At 43.1% G+C, this 23,781-nt stretch overlaps 1 protein-coding gene across 3 annotated transcripts in view; it reads left to right on the top strand.

Moving 5' to 3' along the window:
* The window catches only part of LOC121290350 (T-cell immunoreceptor with Ig and ITIM domains-like), a 60,292-nt gene extending 50,969 nt beyond the window's left edge, over window positions 1-9,323 (top strand). For all 3 annotated transcript variants that reach the window (XM_041210703.1, XM_041210701.1, XM_041210700.1), the window contains one exon: window positions 7,019-9,323. In XM_041210703.1, coding sequence (XP_041066637.1) covers window positions 7,019-7,044 — 26 coding nt within the window. In that variant the 3' untranslated portion in view covers window positions 7,045-9,323. The remainder of the gene's footprint in view (window positions 1-7,018) is intronic.
* The last annotated feature ends 14,458 nt before the right edge of the window (window positions 9,324-23,781 follow it).

Here is a 23,781-nt window from a genome sequence, read left to right as displayed (position 1 = left end):
CCTCAGATGATGAACATGGTCATCTTCACCTTGAAGAATAAACAAGATGGGGGTAATAACAGGAAGATAATTTTGTGAATGAGCAGTTTGAGGTGAGCCTGCAATTCTCTGATATGCAAGGTTGCCAAGGGATACTATCCACTGGTAAAATTAACCCAAGGAATCTTGGACTGATGATGTTTCAATTTAGTAGAAAAAGTGAAACATAACACTCTAGTGACAATGTGCTAAAGATACACTGTGTTCTTGAGAAAATGCCTGGTTAATCTTCTTTCATTTATAAATATCCAATGCTATGAGGTGTAACACATCACTCTCATCACTTGTGCATGTTACCATTATGAAAAAGTAGCCATGGTTCTTGTTCATTCTCAAGTAAAAAGATTTGTTAGTTGTGCTTCAATAAGTTAATGGGGCTGATAATGTGTCCGTGACACGGTAACACCAGGACCATGTCACATTGGGCCTCAAGATGCTCATGTAATCTGATAATATGAAGTCAGCTTATTAAAATAATTTGCTGACACTCCAATGTGCATCTTACTTGAGGCACATGGAATACACTAAAGTCAAAGTGGCATTTCTCCTTTTTAGACCGCATAGGTTGAATGACCAACACCTTCAACTGGAAGGTCTGCAATGAAGGATGGCTCAGTTTTGAGGAGAGAACTGTTCAGCAATGAAGGGTACAGCCAGAGCACTCTTGGATGGAAGTGATGGAGCACATCAGTGTAGCATCAGTCCACAAACTGACCTCAGATGAAGATGATGATTTTTGATTCATGTCAAGTTAACAAAATGTGCAAACACGTGACAACAGCAAACCAAGCTCTTTTATTGCTCTTCACTGTAAGCGTGGTACAGCATTAGAGAGAAGGAATGACAATTTGGCAATTATCAATCTTTGTAAATGCATAGTCTTGCTCATTTTCCTCTGTTTGACTGTGCCCTGCAGCCAGGTCATAATGCTTATAACTTGGCTATTAAATAGTTTAATCAAACAGTAATAATTTATGTGTCAGCACAAGGTTCCTTACAACTGCAGGTTTAGAATCTCAAGTAATCTTAGCACTTAGCACTTAGGTAGCTGAAGGCCTTCCAAAGTTCATCACAGATATAGTTTGTTGAACATTGTTTAACTCCTAAATTATGTATTTGCTCCCTCACAGACAGATCCATAGAGAAGTGATTCAGTGTAATACACAGCAATCTCCCACCATGTGCAACTATATTTTGATGAGTGTTAATAGATTGGATAGATAGGTATCGGATAAAATATGAAATCAGAGAAATGTGAGATCATAAATTTTGAGAGGAAGATTAAAGGAAGGAAGTACATACAAAATGGTAAATATTTAAAAAAAAAACAGAAGAACATAGAGACTTGGAGGTTCAGGTGAGCATTTTTCTAAAAAAAAGAGCAAGTTGATAAAACTTTTTTAAAAACCAGACGGGATTCTAGGTTTACTAAAGACAGCATGGTGTCCAACAATAAAGAGATCGTGCTAAACCTAAACAAAACTTACATGGAAAACAGCATATTTTTGCCAATTTCCTTTGCTTTTCACCCAGAATATTTATTTGCCAGATGTAAAGCAGAGGAATAATGGTGGATACTGTAACCCTGGATTTTTCTGGATCACAGTCACATTCATGCTAGTTTCTCCAGTGATCTAGCCAATGAGAATTTATGCATAAATTTCCTACGGAGCTTATTTAGCTATATAGTGAATGAATCTCAAAGCAATGTAAATGATTGAAGAAATTTGCATATGGCAATATTTAGGCATAGCAATAGTGTAAATCAATTATATTTATATCTTCTCAAAAAAGTGCAACTTTGCTCTTATGCCGGAAAGTTGCAGGAAATTCCAGGTCAATGCCCTATTTTAACAAAGCAGTATTTAGGAGGTCGTGTTGGAACAAGCATCAATTGCATACCCAGTCCCTCAAGCTGACCTTGACATCAAGAGGACTGGACAATTTTTAGCTGCCAGCCCTCATCTGCATTCCACTGGGCAGCTGCTAGCTGGAAATGTATGGGAAGCAGCAGCTGGATAGCAGGCAGGAGCAGAAGTTCAGGCATCAGAAGGGCACTGGCAAGTAGATAAGACTAAGGGAGGGTTTGTCAGGAGGGTCTCACAGGAGGGAAGTGAGGATGCCCAGAGCAAGAAAGGCCTAAACTTTCCTTGTGGGGCCCAGCGGAGCATTCCTATTGATTGATGCAGTTCATATTTATAAGTATGCGGTATGGCAGTTTGGTAGGAAAAATAAGGAACAGAAGTACACACTCAATGGACAGATGCTCAAAGGCATGGATTAACAGAGGGACCTAAGGATCCAAATAGGTAATTACCTGAATGTGTGAGTACAGGCAAGTAAAAATAAGGACACTAACATTTTAGATTTATCAATAAGAGACGTCAGTATAGAAATTCATTTGTATTTTTCCCATTTTTTGGGTGTCAAGCGCACACCTAATATTGCAATGGGATATCCCATGCTAAGAATGCATTGTCCATTATCTTAGTATAGGTGCTCCGTAGGTGTCCATGGCACTCACCTGAAATAAATGTGGGATACCAGTATTCTATCAGCTAATTTTCAAAACTGAATTCAAATTCTTAAAATGTCAAATTGGGATCTGAGTTCACGTTCCCAGGATTATTAGTCACATGTTTCCCACCATCCCTAGCATGGTTGACAGGGCTCCCCAGCATGTCCATTTTATTTCCTGTACTTCTGCTGTCATCCCTTCCCCTCCCTCCCTTGTCTCACCTTCCACCGCATCAGCCTTCATTTTCATGCAATCATCCCTCAACTTTACTGCCCCCTCTAGTGTGATGTCACCACCGAATACATCTTCCCCTGCTCTCCTCTCTCAGCATTCTGAAGGGACCGTTCCCAGCTGCGATATCCGGTCCACTCTTCAGTCGCCCTTAACACTCTCTCCCTTTCCTATGACACCTTTCCATGCAAGTGCAGGAGATACAACACCTGTCCTTTTACCTCATCCTTGCACCATCCTAAGCCCCAAACACTCCTTCCAAGTGAAACAGCAATTTACTTGTATTTATTTTAAATTACTGTATTCACAGCTCACAACAGGGTCTCCTCTATATTGGGAAGACCAAACCCAGCCTGGGCGTTAATGAACACCTCTATTTGGTCCACAAGCTTACCCCTGAGCTTCCTGTCATTTGTCATTTCTCCACCTTCCACCTCGCTGACCTTTTGGCCCTTGGCCTTCGACAGTGAAGCTCAATGAAAGCTCAAGGAACAGCACCTCATTTTCAATTTGGCACTCTACAACCTTCTGGACTCCACACTTCTCTTTCTCCATTTTGTTTCTAGTCTTTTTACTGGTTTGGTTTTCTCCTTTCTTTATTCCTTTGCATTGCATTCAAATGGCCAAAATGCAGCCACTTTCACACCTCATTCCAACACATTTTTTGTTCTTTTACGATATCCATTGCCATTGCCTTTTGCTTTTGTACCATGAAACTTTTTGTCATTAATTCTTTCCTGCCCACCCTATCACAGAGCTTCCCTTTTATTCTTCCTCCCCCTCCCCCTTCCATGTGTTCAAAATGTATTACATTTCTAACTTTCCTCAGTTCTGATGAAGGGTCATTGATTTAAGACATTAACTCTGTTGCTCTCCATAGATTCTGCCTGACCTGCTGAGTATGTCAGCATTTTCAGTTTTTTCAGCTTTCCAGTATCTGCAATATTTTGCTTTTTTATTTGTTCAGGGCTCTGGTTTACTATTTCAATAACATAACTACTATTGTTGTTTGGTAGTACAGAACTTGAAAATTGCTGAACAAAGAGACATGTCTTGCACTCATACTTTGCAAGAATGCCAATATAAGGGGAAAACAACAATTTATACTGCATGTGAAAAGAGTGCTGATTGGTTGGCAAGTGGATTTGGATTGGTAGTGGCATTGCCATGGAGAATGCCCCAATGATGGTGTCTAACAGTTAATTGCCATGGTTGTTTGACTCAGCTTGACTCAGGCATTGCCCTGAGGAATGAGTCAGTGAATGGCTGTAACTTATTTTGTTTAGCTGAAACAGGCACAATGTTCTTTCTGTCTGCAAAGAACAGGGCCCTGTGGATTAATATATGTAGCTTCCAATGCATGCAAATGTGCCACACAACGAGCCCAACTGACAACCTTAAATTAGTTGTCAGTGTAATTCTTAGCACACTGAGAATTATTTACCAAATGTTGTCCAATCGTGAAATCACATCTAATGTTGGACACTGTGTTTTGAGTTTTGCAAGCACAGGCTGGTTGAGTACAATCTGTACCTTGCTCATTGCAAACAGCAGCTGAGACATGCTGTTTGATATGATCCTCCAGTCTTTGGAACGTATGGCCTACCTACCTAGCATCGCAATGGCACTGAAATTCATTTACCACATTATTCATTTGTGTAATAGGCAGAATGTCTTTTTGGCTTTAGTTGTTCTATACTTATTTCATGGTCAGATGTTCATGCTGTTCAGATATTTGTCAAGTGGTAGAATTTCCTATTTTGAAATTGGGGATGTGGTGCAAATTATATGGGCCAAAAGGGTCAAATTTCCTGGAAACAATGAAATGCGACATCTCTTTTCAACCGAAAACAAGTCAATGCATCTTCCCATTCACACAATAGTCCACTGCACGTTGTTTATTTTTTATATTGTATTTATGTAACGTGTTAAAAGCAGCTCCTAGGTAGTATTAGGTTAGAATGTTATTTTAGCACTTCTACCCATTCCCAGCATTGTAGCTTCTAACATTGGTGTTAACAGGGAGGTGAAAAATAATTAACACTGCAGCAGACAGTAAAAACTTTGCTCAGTGAGTCTGCCACTGAGATCATCAACAATCTTAGGGTTTGTGATCATCCATCATCTGTTTCTTGTACGATTCTGATAAAGCCCTAAATTTCCGGGGTTGGAGTCTTTGGCATTTGCAATAGTCTAAAAATTCATTCTATTTATGTACGTATGTTTTGACCAATTTCAAGTTCATTAATAAAGTTGTTGTGCAGTTTTTGGTTTCAAGTACCTTACATACTGCTCTATCAACATAAACATACTAATAATTAAATGCTGTTGACTTTAATTGGCATAATTATAAACCAGAATATGACAAAATCTTTTCTTAACTGTTTAATTCCCATATTTGGAAAAAATATATAAACAAATTGTCTATTCTTTACTCCTAGTATATGATCACCAGTGATGAGCTTTCACTGTTTTAGTCAAGAGTCAGGCATTCAACATGAGAAATATTATTTATTTTAGCTTTAAGCACAGACCATATTCTGCAAACCCTGAGCATCCACAAAGAGAAGAGATGTGTTAAAGTGTCAGAGGTAGACCCTTTGTTGGAACTGTTCTAATGAAGAGTCTACGCCCAAAATGTTAACCCACATTTCTTTTTATAGGTGGTTTTGGACCTGCAGAATTTCTCCAACATGTTCTATTTTGTATCTAGATTTATTTATTTGTGTTCTGAAAAATAACTGTGTTGCACTCTGATTTAAATCTATCTCAATTCTCCCTTCACATTGTGGTATGACTAAACTTGACATCATTCTGAACATTAATATTTCTGGTCTTGAAATATATTCACCATACACACAATGTTTGCTCTTGTATATAGAAGTACAAAGGAAACATTGACTGGAATTACGTCATAGGATACTGTCAGAAGAGTACTTAATGGACTTGTCTCAAATGCTTTTTTCTGGCATTTTAATGGAGGCATTAACCTACTTATTTTATTGCATCAAGTAAGGACCATTGATTATCTCATCATTCTGCCACACACTGAAATTGATGAAACTCAGAAGTAAGATAAGATATTAGATTTTAAAAATTTGGAATATATTAGCTATTACTTTCCGTAACAGGCTTCGGGTAATTGCACAAATTTTGCTGTGAGTGGTGAAGGAACAGCTTTCATCATTAACTTCATGTATAGTTGCTAAGAGACTTTTCATGGGCTTGTCAGAGGAGATTTCCAGTTTCCGAGCATCTGATTCACTGTGCGACCCACAAGAGGGGATCTGTGGCATCTATGACCAAAGCAGGCAAAGGGGAGGTTCTTCAACCAATCAGAAAAAAATCCTTACTGAGTCACACAGACTGCAATGCAGCAAATAAAAAACAAGAAACATAAATTGCATTTAAATCATTTTACAGGAAGCAAAATAAGGATTGGGACAGAAACATAGAATTAAAGGGTGGGGAGGGGGAGATATATAAGAGAAAGCAGACAAACTATTTAAAAATTTTTTTAAATCTGCAACATTGATTTTCTTCTGAGGAAGTGTAACTTAAAACTTATAAAAATGTTTATTCAAAGCCCGGGAGGTTGTTCAGCTATAATTTTCATAATTTTCACTTGAAGAACCTCCCCTTTGCCTGCTTTGGTCATAGATGCCACAGATCCCCTCTTGTGGGTCGCACAGTGAATCAGATGCTCGGAAACTGGAAATCTCCTCTGACAAGCCCATGAAAAGTCTCTTAGCAACTATGCATGAAGTTAATGATGAAAACTGTTCCTTCACCACTCACAGCAAAATTTGTGCAATTACACGAAGCCTGTTACGGAAAGTAATAGCTAATATTTTCCAAATTTTTATAATTTTCACTTAAGAACTCAGGTACTCTTGATTGTACAATTGAGCAAGAATAGTGGGAATTAGTCAAAGTTTGTGCTATTATGGTGATTTCATTGGTGAAGACTACAACAGCATTACCTTTGGAGGAGCAGGGTATCACCAACAGTAACACTCAGATTTCCACATTAAACTGTGCATGTTCAGAGCCAGGGGTTGCTGTCAGTCTAACCCAGTAATAACAGTGAGCACTGGCAGCCTCACCATTATTAGTAAAGTAAAATCTGGACCATTGTGTGCAACTTAATTGTTCAGTTACAATGCTAATGATATAGTGAAGCACATACTATATGAATGTACACAATTAATATTTCTCTTTGTTTTACAGAAATGGAGATTAGACATGCCCAATGACACAGCTGGTGATTTAGTTTTGTCATCTCAGACAGGACGATATTTTGTACACTCAATCAAACAGAACTACTGCAATAATGTCAGAACCTTCCCCTTCAGGCACAGTGCTGTTCACTTTCTTGCCCCCATTCCTGCACTTCTGGCTTGTCACTATTTATACAGTTTGCTACTTAACAGACATCTTCAGAAAGACCTACAAATATCTATTCTGACTTTCCAGTTATAGGATTGTGCCTGGGATAATACTGGCCCTACCAACTTACCTCTCTCGTTTTAATGTTTTCTTTCTTTCTCTCCATTTGCCTCCCTTTCTCTCCTCTCTTTCCTGAAGGCGTGATGCTTTATGTGCAAGTTTACATAGTTAATGTCAGAAGGATAGTCAAAGATCAAGCACCACATTTGGGCATGATCATGTGTTACCCTCACACAAAAGCACTCTCCAACAGATAAAACCAGATAGTAGCAATCAGAAATGAGAAGTTTGTCACTTTTCTTCTCTCTACCTCAGGGGAGCAAGTGTAAGCGTCTCTACCATGGCAACAGCTGAGTTCAGCTAACTCAGAGATTGAATCTGGGGCTGTGTATGAATACAGGTTTGCCTAAATCTTGATTTCCTTGAGAAATGATCTGAAAAGTTGGAATCATTGCAATGATCAGAGGCCAAATCTTGCTGTCAAATTAACAGTGAGATTAATGGCACCCACCATTATTTACATATAAATGCTACTGAAACTTCAGTGTGGAGCAGATGCCAATATCCAGAAGTTACTGCCTGAACAGCAATGTTCCATCACAAAATTACATCTCACCACTTGCCTCATATTGAAATGCATTGGATGGTGTGAAGATGCTGTGCTTGCAAGATAGATACAATGTAAACTGGCCACCGAAAGTTAAGTTTGCGAATTCAAGCCGAAGTATCCTTTTAACAGGGTGTTAAGTGTCAATTATTGCAAAACAATCTCTCTGGCACTGAGAATTAACTACTAGAATTGTGGAGTTGCATTCCTCCAATTATTATTTTTTTAGAAGTCCATTCTGTTTCTTTTCTCCCTCTCATAATCCAATCTTTCTTTCCCTCATTTTCTGTATCTGAATTGACATTGAATCCACTCACTAACATGGTGGCCATGACAATAGGAAAAAGGTCAAAAAAGCTATAAAGATAGGGGGAAATTATTGATAAACAAATTAAACCTAGAGAAGTTGAAACCTCTGGTGTGGGCGGATTGAGTCGCACCTATTAAAAGAAGCTAGGGAAAAGAAAGCAGAAGCACTATTACACATTTAAAGCAACTTATAGAAAAGGGAATTGTGACAGAGGACTGGAGGACAGCTAGTATTATTCTTATATTAAAAGGCAGTTAGAATAAGTCCAGAGATATATAGACCAGTTAGTTTAACATTAGTTAGGAAAGATAATGGAATCTTTATTCAAAGATGTAATAAAGAAACATTTAGAAACTGAAAATATAGTAGAGAAGTCAGAATGTATTTCAAAAGAGAAGGTCGTGCTTGATTAACTTTATTGAATTCTTTGGACACATAACAGGAAAAATGGACAAAGGTAATGAAATGGATGTAATGGCCCAAATCTTTTCGGAATGTCCATGGGGAGCAGGGGATTGCCCATCAGAAGTTAAAATTTCCCAGGCAGTTCCCATGGAGTCAGTGCGTTGGAACTTAAGAGAGGTCCCGTAGCACATCTTTGGGGTATGTCAGGCCTCCAACAATCCGGAGAATGGGAGATCTGGGCCAATCTGTTTGGACTTTCAAAAGCATTTGATAAGGAGATGCTTCTCCAAGGCTATATCATGTGAGGTTAGAAGAAGGAGGCTCATTTACAACACAAACTCTAGCATGTTGGCCTGAAAGTACATTAGAATATATACATACATTAAGATTTGCAGCACAGAAGTAGGCCAATGTGATATTCTAATTTATACCTGCTTCTCAATAATCCATGGATTCTCTTAATTCTTCAACCTGATTGGACATGCAAAGTTGGCTATACTTTCCATTCAGGTCTGATATGCCCAGTCTCCCATACTGCGATGCTATTATCCCACACTTACAGAAATTTAGAGTGCAAAATTATTTTGAACTAAAAGATGCGGTGTCAAATCTAACTAATGGCAGGCACTGTTAAATGCCCTGCTACAGAAAAATTTTTCCTACATTTTAGCGTGAAGATTGTATCCCATTGTATAACCAGACTTGAGGCCTTGAATCGCAATATCACATAATACAATTTTCTCAATAAAGTTTAATTTTTGACTCACAAATGTGTCCAGTGCTCGATCTGATTCAGCAACAAAGAGGAAAAAATGCCCTAATTACAGCCAATTGTACAACAATACATTATCATAAATACTCTATATGAACAATCTAGAATTAAAATGACAACACCTTCACTACTGTAAAGGGGTATTATTGCAACTTTGTTTTTGAGAAATAGACCAAGAACCAAACAAACGACAGTTGTTTATTACAAATCAGTTATCTGGAGCTCAGAGCTGAAGATAATTGATAGAGATGAATGAATCTCCACTGGTTGGTTACAGTGTGTTGGGGAATGCTCTTTCAGAATGTTCATTTGTTTCTTTCTTATTTTCTTCAGTAGGCTGCCAAATATTCACTGGTAAAGAAGATGCAGGAAGAGCTCAAGCAAATACACTTTGTGATTTACCAGATGCCAATATAAATTAAGGACAAAGAGCGTGAATTATGTGAAAAAAACTCTTATAACCAGGGAGAAAATGTTTGTTGGGATATTCAGGCTTTGCAATTATTTTAAATGGAATTTGTAAGGCGCGCACAATTTTCCCAGGGATCCTGATTAAAAGTAAGGAATGGGTTGCCATTTTAATGGAGATGCTGAGCCCTGGTCATACACCAAGACAGTACTTGTGGGGCAACAGCAGGAAATGTGTACGTTGGAATTTCCCGAGGCAGTACACAGCCTTGGACAGAAAATGGAGGAATCCTTCTCTAGAATGAGTACCATGATGTCTCAGGCATTTGCGCAGATGACCACCTTCACTGAGAGAATGGCTAACCTCATGGAGAGTGAGCTCAGCAGGCCACTGTGCATGCTTGCCCACAACAATGGCCCACACACTTTGGCAGCCAGTTTACACAACATTGATCAAAGACTTACCTTGGTAGCTGGACACCTCACTTGCATGAAGCTAAGTGCTCTCCTGCTCCTTGTTAATAGAGAAGTGCAGCAGGACCCTGAGAGGGAAGATGGGGACTTTCGTTGTGGTCCTTGCCTTCCCTATCTCTGAGAGAACTATACATGCTGTGTCATGCCCCAATGACAGAATTTACCCCTTCACAGATGCAGGTTGGGGGTAGTCTTTCATGCTGTCCCCGCAGGCTCCAAAGCCTAGAGGACATCTGCCATGGGCATCTCATGTCAGGATGGGACTGAGCAGCTTGTCTCTAGCTCTGCTGAAGCCACAGGGGTAGCACTGCATGGAGACTATATGAGGGAAACATCTTAGTTGCACAAAGGGAATCACATGGGTGTTTTGCATATTGTTATTATTCCATTGATACTCTTCATTTGAATGAAAGAATGAAATTGTGCAAACTATGCATCATCATGGCCTCTACTTTGTTGGATTTCCCGATTAACCCTGGTCAGTCTTATCCTGGTCAATGAGTGAGTCCCTTAATGAAGTGGTTTGCTGGTGTTGGGGCGGCAGGGGATTTGCACAGATATCATGATGAAAAGCTTTTAATGCTGTAAACATGATCCTCAAGAGAATCATACCTGGATAAGGCTGCCCTGGCTTCTTTGGTTGGCAGGTCTGCAGCTGCAGGGACCAGCAGCACATCAGGGTATTCTTTTTTAATTATTTGGTGAGATGTGGGTGTTGCTGGCAAGGGTGGTACTTGTTGGCCAAGCTAATTGCCTTTGAACTTAGTGGATTGCTGTGCCATTTCAGAGGGCAGTTAAGAGCCAACCACATTGTTGTGGGTCTGGAAACATGTGTAGGCCAGACCGGGTAAGGATGGCAAATTTCCTTCCTTAAATGACATTAGTGAACCAGATGGGTTTTTACAACAATCAATGATAGTTTCACAGTCACCGTTCCCGAGACAAGCTTTATATTCCAAATTTATTAATTGAATTCAAATTCCACCAGCTGCCATGGTGGGATTTGAATCCATATCGCCAGAGCATTGGCATGGGTATCTGGATTACTAGTATGTATCATGACTTCCATCTGTCAGAGGATCAGCCCTGAGATCAACTCCGACTGTGTGGGTGGACACCCCATGCCAGTGACGCTCAGGTGGCCCTCAGCTTCTAAGCCTCCAGCTCTTTCCAGGGGTTCAGTAGGGGATCTTTGTGGAGTCTCCCAATCAGCTGTCCACAGTTGCATCAAATTAGTCACAGGCACTCTGTTCAGGCATGCATTGACTTTCATTCATTACTGTACGGACGAGGCCAGATGGGGTGAGAAAGCCAGAGACTTCGCAATGAGACTGGCAGAGGGGCTGAAGAGCTGCTGCCATCATCTGGAGCATCCTGAGAGGAGCCTGCAGAGATGACAGGCAGGTCGTGCGCCAATATCAGGTCGCTTTGGACCTTCCTGCTCACCATAAATGGATGGGCAGCTAGCTGGGATGCTGGGTGCTCAATCCATCTCCCACACTGACACTGACCATCCGAGGTCATTGCTAGTGTGAGGGCTTGCAGGTCCAAACGCATCCCCAGGAGCCTCTCCATGAGAGTTGCCACTCTCTCCCTGGAGGAGGCATTGCGCTCAGCAATGAGGGTCAATGCAGTGCTTATGCTCCACAGGGACTGCTCCACAACAGACACCATGGCACGTATTCCCTCACGTATCTCCTCCAGATCCTCCCACACACCCTGCTGGACAGCCAACATCTGCTGCCTCAGGAACGACTCCAGAGGCTCATCATCAGCCTTCAACTGAGCATTGTCCTGATCCCGAGCAGTCCTCCGACTGCCAGTGCCCTGGGCATTCTCTGCCTCCCCCTGCACCTCAAGTGAGTGTGAAGTGCCCTCACCAATGTGCACCAATAGACTACATGGCAACGTTATGCCCACCGGGGTGCTGGTATCTGCACTTGTACCTGCTTGACAGAGAAGGTGTGACGCAGGTGCATGGTGAGCATGGTGGTCCTCAGGGGTCAGAGGTGGGCCTTCAGGCTCCTCATAACGATTGGCTGCTGGTGAACTTAAAAGAGAGAATGAGGACATGTCAGTTTAAGGCATGAAACTGTCACTGTGCATGCCAGGCACCCTGATGAGACAGAGATATGCATCATGGTGCCCTCGTCTTTCGATTATCAATGGGTATTCCAGGTTTGTGGCTCACGTCATAATACAGACTACACTGGAATGGTAGCAAAATCTGACATTCTCACCTCAGTGCACTGTTACCTTCCTCTGGCACCTTAACCTCACCGCGGCTGCTTGACCGAGGTACATGGCACCTCGCCAGCTCCAGGGCCTCCTGCTCATAGCGCATGAGGATGAGGAGGTGTGGGGGTCCCCCGCCAGTCCGCAACCTCTCAGCATTGTTATGGGATGTTTTCTCCTGAAAGGGCAGAGAAGCATTGATTAGTCCAGTCTCTATCTGCAGTGCCATTGCAGTCTGGCCAACCCCAGGCTCAGCAATTCATAACCCTGGAGGTACATGGCACTCAATCCAAGCAGCTAGGGCTCACCCCCTAGGCCAGCTCCTGCCTCATTGATATTTGCCATTCACACTCTAACGCCCTTCAGGTCCACAGTGGGGTGGGCAGCTCTTAACTGTTCTGCAAAGTGACCCATGCCAACACGGTACTCACCATTCCCGATTGCAGGAGATCGTTGAAGCGCTCCCGGCACTGCACCCACTGCGCCTCACCGCATCATGGCTACTGACCCTGGTTGCCTCCTCCTCACAGGCCTTTTTGGTGAGATGGGGGGGGCCTCCTCCTTCCATTCCTGGGGATAATGGTTTCTCTCCTCGCTACCACCTCCTCCAGGAGGGCTGCTAGGCACTCATCCGAAAAACATGGGGCCGACTGCCCTGCTGGCCTGCCCTCCCACCTGCTGTGTCCACCCTTCCACCTTTCACGTCCTTCCATGTCCTTCAGTGCCAATTCAGGAGTTTGATGGAATACTTGCCTGGATTAGTGCAGTACCAACAACATTCAAAAAGCTCAACTCCATCCACAACAAAACCGTTCACCTTCTCAGCGCACAATTGAGCATCTTAATGTTCATTTCCTTCATAGCTGTAGTGCGTCCCATCTACAATATGCACTGGAGGAATATTATGGCGGCACCAGCCAAAGTTGCAACTCCTACAGCCAACAAGGACAAGGGTATTAGGCTCATGGGAACATCACCACCTTCAGTTTATCTCTAAGTCACACACTATCCTGACTTGGCAATATATCACTGTTCCTTCATCATTACTGTGTCAAAATCCTGGAGCTCCCTCCATAACAGCATTGTGGATACACAAGGATTGCTTTCAGCAGTTCAAGGAGATGGCTCACCACTTTCTGTAAAGATAATTAGGTGCGGACATTAAATGCTGGCCTTGACAGTGACACACACATCCCATGAAAGAGTGGAAAAGAACCCACTGATGTGTCTACTCGAATGTGAGGTAAATCCTCTTTTATTCTAAACTACATTTTCATTGTCAAGCAGGAAGGATGCAATCACAGTAACAGATCTCAGTCTTCCAGTAACCAAATTAAGAAAACAATGCTTTATAAACCTTTAAATTATTTTAAAACTAGGCCACACATCTCTAAACTGTACAAAGCCATTGAAGACATTCAAATTGATTTACAACCAGGCACCATCTTGCAGCTGTAACTTGCAAACTTTCAAAGCTACCTCTTGCTTTTCTTTTCTTAAAGAAAAAACACTATGTGTTTTAATCTACTCAAGCATTTTTAACTTAAAATTAACACCATCATGCAGCTTAATAATATTGATTCCTGTACTAGGTCATGAACTCAGAAAGTGAAAAATTTAATGTTAGATTCCAGGTCATGAGCCCAAGAAACATTCACATAGTTTAAATCAAAAACAACAGAACCCAAAGTATCTTTAAAATGATACATATATGTATTCATACACAAAGAAAACATGACATCATGGCAGCATTTGACCTAGTGTGGCATCAAAGAGGCCAAGCAAAAGTGAAGTCAATAGTAATCAGAGGAAAATCTTCACAGACTGGAGTCACAACTAGCAGATAGGAAGATGGTTGTGGTTGTTGGAGGACAATCACCTCAGTCCCAGGACAACACAGCAGGAGATCCTTAGGATATTGTCATAGCCTCAACCACCTTCAGCAGTTTCATCACTGACCTTCCCTGCATCATAAGGTCAGAAGTGGGGATGTTTGCTGTTGATTGTGCAATCTTCAGTACTAGTCACAATTCTGAATTGATACTGAAACAGTCTGTGCTGAGATTCACCTGGACAATATTCAGGCTTGTGGCCACCAATGACTGAGCTGGTTGAGTCCAAAAGGACCCAGCTGCTGCACTGGGTCTCTGGCAGGTGGTGACAGAACCAACAAGAGGGAAAAACATACTTGACCTCATCCTCACCAACCTACCTGCCACAGATGTATCTGTCCATGACAGTACTGGTAGGAGTGACCACTGCATGTCTTTGAGGAGACAAAGTCCCATCTTCACACTGAGGATATCATCCATCATGTTGTGTGGTTCTGCCACTGTCCTAAATGGAAAAGGTTTCGAACAGATCTAGCAACTCAAGGCTGGGCAACCATGAGGCACTGTGGTCATCACCAGCAGCAGAATTGTGCTCAAACACAGTCTGTAACCTCATGGCCTGGCATATCTCCCACTTTATCATTACCACCAAGCCAGGGGATCAACACTGGTTCAATGAAAAGTGCAGGAGGGCATGCCAGGAGCAGCACCAGATATACCTAACAATGAGGTGTCAACCTGGTGAAGCTAAAGACAGAACTACTTGCATGCCAAACTGCATAAGAAGCAAGTGATAGACAGGGCTAAGTGATTCCACAAACAACGGATCAGATCTAAACTCTACAGTCCTGCAACATTCAGCCTTGAATGGTGGTGCACAATTAAAAAACTCACAGGAGAAGGAGACTCCAAAAATATCCCATCCTCAATGATGGGGGAGCCCAGCATGTCAGTGCAAAAAATAAGGCTGAAGAAATTGCTACAATCTTCAACCAGAAATACCGGGTGGATGATTCATCTTGGCCTCCTCCGAAGGCCCCGAGCATCACAGATGCCAGTCTTCAGCTAATTCAATTCACTCCACGTGATATCAAGAAATGGCTGAAGGCACTGGATACTGCAAAGGCAATGGGCTCTGACAATATTCCGGTAATGGTACTGAAAACATGTGCTCCACAACTTGCTGCGCCCCTAGCCAAGCTGTTCCAATACAACGGCAACGCTGGCATCTACCCAGCAATGTGGAAAATTGCACAGGTATGTCCTGCACACAAAACGCAGGACAAATCCAACTTGGCCAATTTCTGCCCCTTCAGTCTACTCTGAATAATCAGTAAAGTGATGAAAGGGGTTATCAACAGTGCTATCAACCGGAATTTATTTAGCAATAACCTGCTCACTAATGCCCAGTTTGAGTTCCACCAGGGCCACTCAGCTCCTGACCTCATTACAGCTTTGGACAAATATGGACAAAGGAGCTGAACTCAAGAGGTGAGATGAGGGTGACTGCCCTTGACAACAAGGCCACATTTGACTGAGTGTCGCATCAAGGAGCCCTAACAAAACTGGAATCAATGACAATCAGGGGGGAATCTCTCTGCTGGTTGGAGTCATACCTAGCACAATGGAAGATGGTTGAGGGTGTTGGAGGTCAATCATCACAGCTCCAGGACATCATTGCAGAAGTTCCTCAGGGTAGTGTCCTCGGCCCAGTCGTCTTCAGCTGCTTCATCAATGACCTTTCCTCAATCATTTGGTCAGAAGTGGGGATGTTCACTGATGATTACACAATGTTCAACACCATTTGCGACTCCTCAGATTTTGAAGCAGTCCATGTCCAAATGCAGCAAGACCTGGACAATATCCAGACTTGGGCTGACAAGTGGCAACTAATATTCGTACCACACAAGTGTCAGGCAATGACCATCTCCAACAATAGAAATTCTAACCATCACCCTTGACATTCAATGGCATTACAATTGCTGAATCCCCCACTATCAACATCCCTGGGGGTTACCATTGACCAGAAACTGAACTGGACTAGCCATATAAATACTGTGACTACAAGAGCAGGTCAGAGACTAGGAATCCCACACCAAATAACTCACCTCCTGACTCCCCGGGGCCTGTCCTCAATCTACAAGGCACAAATCAGGAGTGTGATGGAATACTCTCCATTTGCCTGGATGAGTGCAGATTCAACAACACTCAAGAAGCTTGAAACCATCTAGGACAATGTAGCCCGCTTGATTGGCACCCCATCCACAAACATTCACTCTCTCCACCACTGTCGCACAATAACAGCAGTGTGTACCATCTACAAGATACATGCAGGAACTCACCAAGACTCCATATACAGTACTTTCCAAACCATTCCCACCACTACCATCTAGAAAGACTTCCAGTTGGTGGTGTTCCCTGTACCTGCCTTCTTAAACCGCTGCAGTACATGTGATGTAGGTACACCCACAGTGCTGTTTGGGAGGGAGTTCCACGATTTTGACCAAGTGACATTGAAGGAACAGTGATATATTGCCAAGTCAGGATGGTGAGCGGCTTGGAGGGGAACATCCAGGTGGTGGTGTTCCCATGTATCATGAATCAACAAGAGAGATTCTAACAGTCTGCCCTTGACATTCAGTGAATTACCATGGCTGAATCCCCCATTATCTTTGTGGGTTACCATTGATCCATGACTTAACTAGACCAACCAGATAAATACTGTGGCTACAAGAGTAGGTCAGAGGTTTGGAATTCAGCAGCAAGTAACTCACATCCTGATTCCCCAAAGCTGATACACTATCAACAAGGCACAAGCCAAAAGTATAAAGGACTAATTTCCTCTTGCCTGGATGAGTGCAACTCCAGCAATACTCAAGAACCTCGACAAAACAGCTTGCTTGATCAGCAACCCATCCAGCACCTTAAACATTCACTCCCTCCATCACCAACACACAGTGGTAGCAGTTTATGCTATGTGGAAGTGCAGTACAGCATCCCACCAAGCCCCTTTCAAAAGCAACTTCCAAACCGTGACATCTACCACCTAGAAAGACTAGGGCAGGGGACACATGGGAACACCACCACCTGCAAATGTTCGTTCAAGTCACACAAGAGACTGCATTGAACTATGTTGCTATCCCTGCACTGTCGGCGAATCAAAATCCTGAAACTCCCTTCTGACCAGCACTGTGGGTGTTCCTAGACCACATGGATTGCAGCGGCTCAAGAATTCAGCTCATCACATTTTCAAGGGCAGTTAGGGATGGGTAATAAATTCTGGCCTTGCAGGGATGCCCACATGAAATGGAAGAATAAAAAAATAAAATCCTTGCCATCCCATCACTGAGCTTTCAATACTTAACTTCACCCCTACAGGATTGCCTCATCTCATGCACATGGTTACACCACTAACCAGGTCCCACCAACAATACCATCCACCACATACGAAGTAAAGGGACAAAAATATTTAATCATTCACAAACATACACTGTGATCTTATGTTACAATACCCTTTTGACTTTTGTGCAAATGCAAGGTCTTATGTTTACTCTTACAGACATTACAATGTGGTGCAACCGCACAGCTGAGGTGCAGGCAGGCTGCTGATTGCAATGCCCTGTTGCCTCAGTTGATGTTGGCAGCCAAACTTGGTTCCCTGAGGCAGGAGGGCCCTGGTATGCTGAGGGGTCCTATCCTGGGGTCACTGGCGGAGAGGCTAAGGAGTGACTGCTGGTCCATGGAGCATCCTGAGAGGAAGTCCCTGGAGAGGCCAGTTGGGGTTCCACAACCCTCTCAATGTGAAATGGCACCTTCCTGACTACATGAGGAGGAGGAGCGCCAGGATGAAGATCCAAGCACCTTGTCCTCCCTTGGCTGCCCACCGGTGCTTACAGCCCATGATGTGAGCAATAGTATGCAGGTCTGAGCACATATCTAGCAGCTGTTCTGCTGAACTTAGCCCTCTAGGACAGTCACCAAACCCTCCATGGAGGAAACAGGAAGAAATATTGGGTGCTTGTGAGAAAGGGGCAGCAATAATCATGGGTGACTTTAATCTATATAAAAAGTGGAAAAATCAGATTGGTAGTAGTAGCGTGGATGAGGAGTTCAGAGAATGCTTTCAAGATAGTTTCTTAGAGCAGCACTGTCTGGAACCAATCAGAGAGATTATATTGGACTTGGAATTGTATAATGTGACAGGATTAATTAATGACCACAGGGTAAAGTAACCCATAGGTAGCAGAGACCACAATATGATTGAATTTTACATCCAGTATGAAAGAGAGAAGAGTGGGTCTAAGACTAGTATTTTAAACTTAAATAAGGGCAACTATGTGGGCATGAAAGCTGAGCTAGTTGAAGTGAACAGGGATGCTAGGCTAGGGGATGTATCAATAGAGAATCAGTGGCAGACATTTAAGGGGATATTTCAGGATACTAAGAATAAGCATATTCCAACTATAAAGAAAAACTTTAAAAGGTGGACCCACCATCCGTGGTTAACTCAAGTAATTAGGGAAAGCATTAAACTTGAGGAAAAAGCATATAACAATACAAAGATGAGTGGCAGGTCAGATGATTGGTCAGAGTATAAAGAATGGCAGAGAATGACTCAAAGGTTAATCAGGAGAAAGAAATTGGATTATGAGAGGAAGCTAGCTAGTAAAGTAAAAATGAATAGCAAGAGTTTCTACAGCTATTTAAGCAGGAAAAGAGTAAGTAAAGTGAGTGTTGGTCCTCTAGAGAGAGACAGTGGGGAGTTGATAGTAGATAATAAGAATATGGCAGATGAAATGAACAAATATTTTGTTTCTGTCTTCACTACAGAGGATACAAAAAACATTCCAGTTAAAACTGTAAAGCGGGAGGTGGAAGGGAGAGAGGAACTTGGTGAAATCACAATCAATAGGGAAGGGATACTGAGCAAACTGATGGAGCTGTGGCTGACAGGTCTCTGGGTCCTGATGGACTTCATCCTAGCGTCTTAAAAGAGGTGGCTAATGAGGTAGCAGGTGTGTTGGTGTTAATTTTCCAAAATTCCCTAGATTCTGGAAATGTTCCATCAGACTGGAAAGTGGCAAATATAACCCCTCTATTCAAGAAGGGAGGGAGGCAGAAAACAGGAAACTATAGGCCAGTTAACTCGACGTCTGTCATGGGGAAGGTGTTAGAGTCGATCATTAAAGAGGTTAAAGCTGAGCAATTCAAAAAACACAAGGTAATCAGGAAGAGTCACCATGGTTTTGTGAAAGGGAAATCATGGTTAACCAATTTATTAGAGTTCTTTGAAGGAATAACATATGCTGTTTCTAAAGGGGAGCCTGTGGATATGCTGTACTTGGATTTCCAGAAGGCATTTGATAAGGTGCCGCATCAAAGGCTGTTGCGGAAAATAAAAGCTCAAGGTATATGGGAAAATGCATTAGCCTGGATAGAGGTTTGGCTGGCTGGCAGAAAACAGAGTATGCATAAATGGGTCTATGTCTGATTGGCAGGATGTGACTAGTGCCTAGTGATGTGACTAGTGGAGTCCCGCAGAGGTCTGCATTGGGGCCTCAACTTATTACAATTTATATCAATAACTTAGATGAGGGGAGCGAAGGCATGGCAGCAAAATTTGCAGACACAATGATAGGTAAGAAAGTATGTTGTGAAGAAGACGTAAGGAGTTTTCAGGTGGATATGGATAAGTCCAATGCGTGGGCAAAAATCTGACAGGTGGAGTATAATGTGGGAAAATGTGAAGTTGTCCATTTTGGCGGGAAGAATAAAAAAGCAGAGTATTTCTTAATCAGAGAATGACTGCAGGGTTTTGAGGTACAGAGTGATCTAGATGTTCTCATCCATGAGTCACAAAAAGTTAGTATGTAGGTGCAGCATGCAATCAAGAAGTCTAATGGAATGCTATCCTTTATTATGAGAGGGATTGAACATAAGAGTAAGGAAGCTATCCTATAGGGCAATGGTAAGTCTGCACCTCCTTATTTAAGGAAGAATGTAAATGCGTTGGATGCAGTTCAGGGGAGGTTTACTACATTGATACCTGGAATGAGCGATTGTCTTATGAGGGTAGGCTATGATGATAGGTTGGACAGGCTGGGCTTGCTTCCAGTAGAGTTTAGAAGAGTGAGGAGTGACTTGATTGCAGTTTATAAGATCCTGAATGCTCTTGACAAGGTGGACATGAAAGGGATGTTTCCATATGTGGGTGAGTCCAGAACTAGGGGGACACTGTTTTAAAATTATGGATTGCTCTATAGGACAGAGATGATGAGAATTTTTTTTCTCTCAGAATGGCTGTGCGACTTTGGAACTCTGCCTCAGAAGGTAGTGGAAGCGGGGTCACTGATTATTTTAAGGCACAGATGCATAGATTCTTGTTAGGCAAGGGAATTAGAGGTTATTGGGGTTAGATGGGAATGTAGAACTCGAAACCACAGACAGATCAGCCATCTTATTGAATGGCAGACCAGGCTCAGAGGGCTGAATGACCTACTTCTGCTCCTATCTTGTATGCTCATATGTTCATATGAAATCAAGTGCTCGCTCACCTGAGACATAGCAGAATACATTGGCTGGGTGTACTCCTCCATTTGTCATGCATGTCAATACAATGGGCAGAATGTTGCCCTCGTCGGGCAGGCCGGCCCAGGTACGATCACGAAGCCGACCACCACCCACAATCAGGCCCGACTGTGATTTCACACAGGCTGGCCAATTACCAGCCATCCAGCGTGAAACACACACTTCAACGTTCAGTGCTGCCAGGGTGGGGACAGGAGGAGGGCGAGCGCGGAAGTGAGTGCAGCAAAAGCTCCCAGAGGCACAGAGTGGCCTCAGGGAGCTGAACGTTTTTAACAATAAGATAAAGATACTTAAAATAATGAAAACATGTCCCTTCATGTGACTCATGTAACATGAGCTGTGACATGTTAGTTAGGAGTGTTAACCAAATGGTTGGACTGGCAGCAAAAAATTCCAATCAATTAACTGATTAATGGTGTTAATAGACAGCTTAATTGTCAGCAGGCGCGCAGTCAACTCCTGTGCACACCCACCGACCGAAATATCGCACAAATGCTCTCAATCTATGTCCCACTGAGGTGTGTGTCTCTGTGGCTGGTAGAGGGTGTGGGTAAGTACCGCGATAGGTCTTCCAGACAGCTTAATTCCAGCTCTTCAATGGAAGAGGTATCCTCTTGGCTGGAAGTGAGGACCTGGATGGAGCTGAGGAACTGGCTGGCTGAAGGTGTCGGTCGCTTGGCAGAGCTCCCTGTGAACCAAAGTAGAGATAATTAGTGCCTGGCAGCAGAGTCAAAAGCAGGAGAGAGAGCACTCACATTTGCTTTGAGAGAGGGATGATGTGGTGCAGGATCCTCATGTGGGTGTTTGACCTCACCGTCACCGCAGGCACAGTCCACGTCCTCACCAGTCAGCGCGATGGCACATTCCTCAAAATGAGTGAGGCCCTGAATGTGGGCCACTCCACCCCCCAGTCTGAGACCTCTCTCTGCTGCTGTGAGCCAGCTTCTCCTGCATGAAAACAGATGGAGAGAATATGAGCAGGACACATGGCTCTGCGTGGGATGTTTGTGTGGTGAGCTGAGCCATGAAGAGGATGTGGACACAAGCTCCAGAGGATATGAGCCTGATGGAGATGTGAGGGCGTGTGTAAGAGTTAGTGGTGTTGTCCCTTGAGGTGTGAGATCCTTGTGGATGAGTGATGGGTTTGTGGGTTGAAAGTGATGAGAAGAGTGACTTACCGTGGAAGAATGGAAAAGATCATTCATCCTCTTTCTGCGCTGGGTGGCTGTCCACTTTTGCAGGGCTTTGGCGCTGACCACCGCTGCCACCGCCTCCCATGCAGGATTGGTGACCATGTTTATTGGCCTTTGCCCAGAGTGGGGATAGAGAACATCGCGGCGGGTCTCCACTGTGTCCAGTAGGTGTTTAATGGAGGCATCACTAAACCTGGGAGCTGCACATTTCCTCCCTTTGGCAGCCATCAATTCCCAGCAGCTTCCTATCCCTTGAAGAATACTAGCTCTGTGCAGGGGCAGCCTTTAAATATGGCGCCCAGTTTCCCAAAGGCCTGAGGTGAAGGCGGGACGGGCAAATAAGAGAACACCCGGCTAGCGACCTGGCATGTTTCCCAAGAATGAATGATTAATGAGGTGTGATTGGGACATGCGGCGCGAAAACCCGCCATTGCGGCCAATGGTAAAACATCCTTTATCCCGCCCACTACACACTTAGCGCAAATTTGGGACAATTCTACCCACTGTCATTCATGCAACATTCTTCAACATTTTATGTTGAAGCAGTGGGACTTGAGCCTTCAGAATCTGAGGAAGTTAATACAATTAGCAGCAAGCTCCTTTCTTTCTCAGAGACACCATTCACTAGACCCCAGGCGGAGATTGAAGTTATGAATCTCTTAGTTCTTCATGAAGTAAAGTCTAGGTGGCAGATACAGAAGGCACTGCAGGAGACCGTGACCATCCCAATGAAGACCTGTTGGACCTGAATTGGCTTTTCCTAGAAAGTGGTGAGGAAGAAACCTGAGTGATCTGTTGGAGATTTAGGCCCCAGAGGATGATCCATCTTTCCAGTTGATGGATGCATCTTATGAAGCCTCTGTTGTCTTTTTAGAAGAGTCAGCTGTGTTTTCATTGGTGAAGCAGCATTCAGACCTTCGTTCCTCTGAACCTACCAATGTGTTGCCTAGCCTATTTCCTGTTGTCCATGAAGAATCTTCCACAGAGAATGCCTTGCCTGAGTCCATGTCAGAGTCCACAGAGGATCATACTGCTGAACAGCTGGCACCTTCCATGGGTGAAAGTCAATTGACACTCATACTTCAGTCTTAGCTGAAAGCCTTCTGCTCTCCAGAGATGGACATCAGCATAGAAGCCGCAGTAGAATCTTTAGCATCTCTGAACCTGCGGATTCCTGTACAGTAATCTTGGCCCCAAGTGAATTGTCTACAGGAAATTCATCTCATTACCGAAGATGAGGCAGTCTTGTTTCTATATCCTCAGCAATTCTTCACATTGACCATAGTGGAGCAACCTCACACTGAGACAATTGTGGGTCTCTTACCACTTCCTATAGAAAGTAAACAGTCCTCCCAAAATATAATTGGGAAATTATCACTTCTTCATTCCCTGACAGTCTTACAGGAATTTGGTTGATTTTTCCTTTGCCACCTAAGTTCATTTAAATCTCGTATCTTCATTGCCTTTTCATTCATCGATACAACGGTGAATGACACAGCTGTGATCGTCTTCCCTGGAGTTTAAGATCATTCCTCTTCTGAAGCTAGGTGCTTCAAGGGAGCAACAAGTTCCTCAGTGTCCTGAGTTCTTCTCTTCTAGTCCCAGAAAGCCCAAAGGGTGATGCTGTTCAGTCTTTTCTCTTGGATCAGTCTTTCATTGAAAAGTCTTTGTTGTCCTTATAGCTCACAGCAGCCTACACTCTGCTTCCCAGCAATGCTGC

Source organism: Carcharodon carcharias, chromosome 18, assembly GCF_017639515.1.
Source record: "Carcharodon carcharias isolate sCarCar2 chromosome 18, sCarCar2.pri, whole genome shotgun sequence".
NCBI classification, from domain to species: Eukaryota; Metazoa; Chordata; class Chondrichthyes; order Lamniformes; family Lamnidae; genus Carcharodon; species Carcharodon carcharias.
This window is presented reverse-complemented; position numbering and strand designations above follow the sequence as displayed.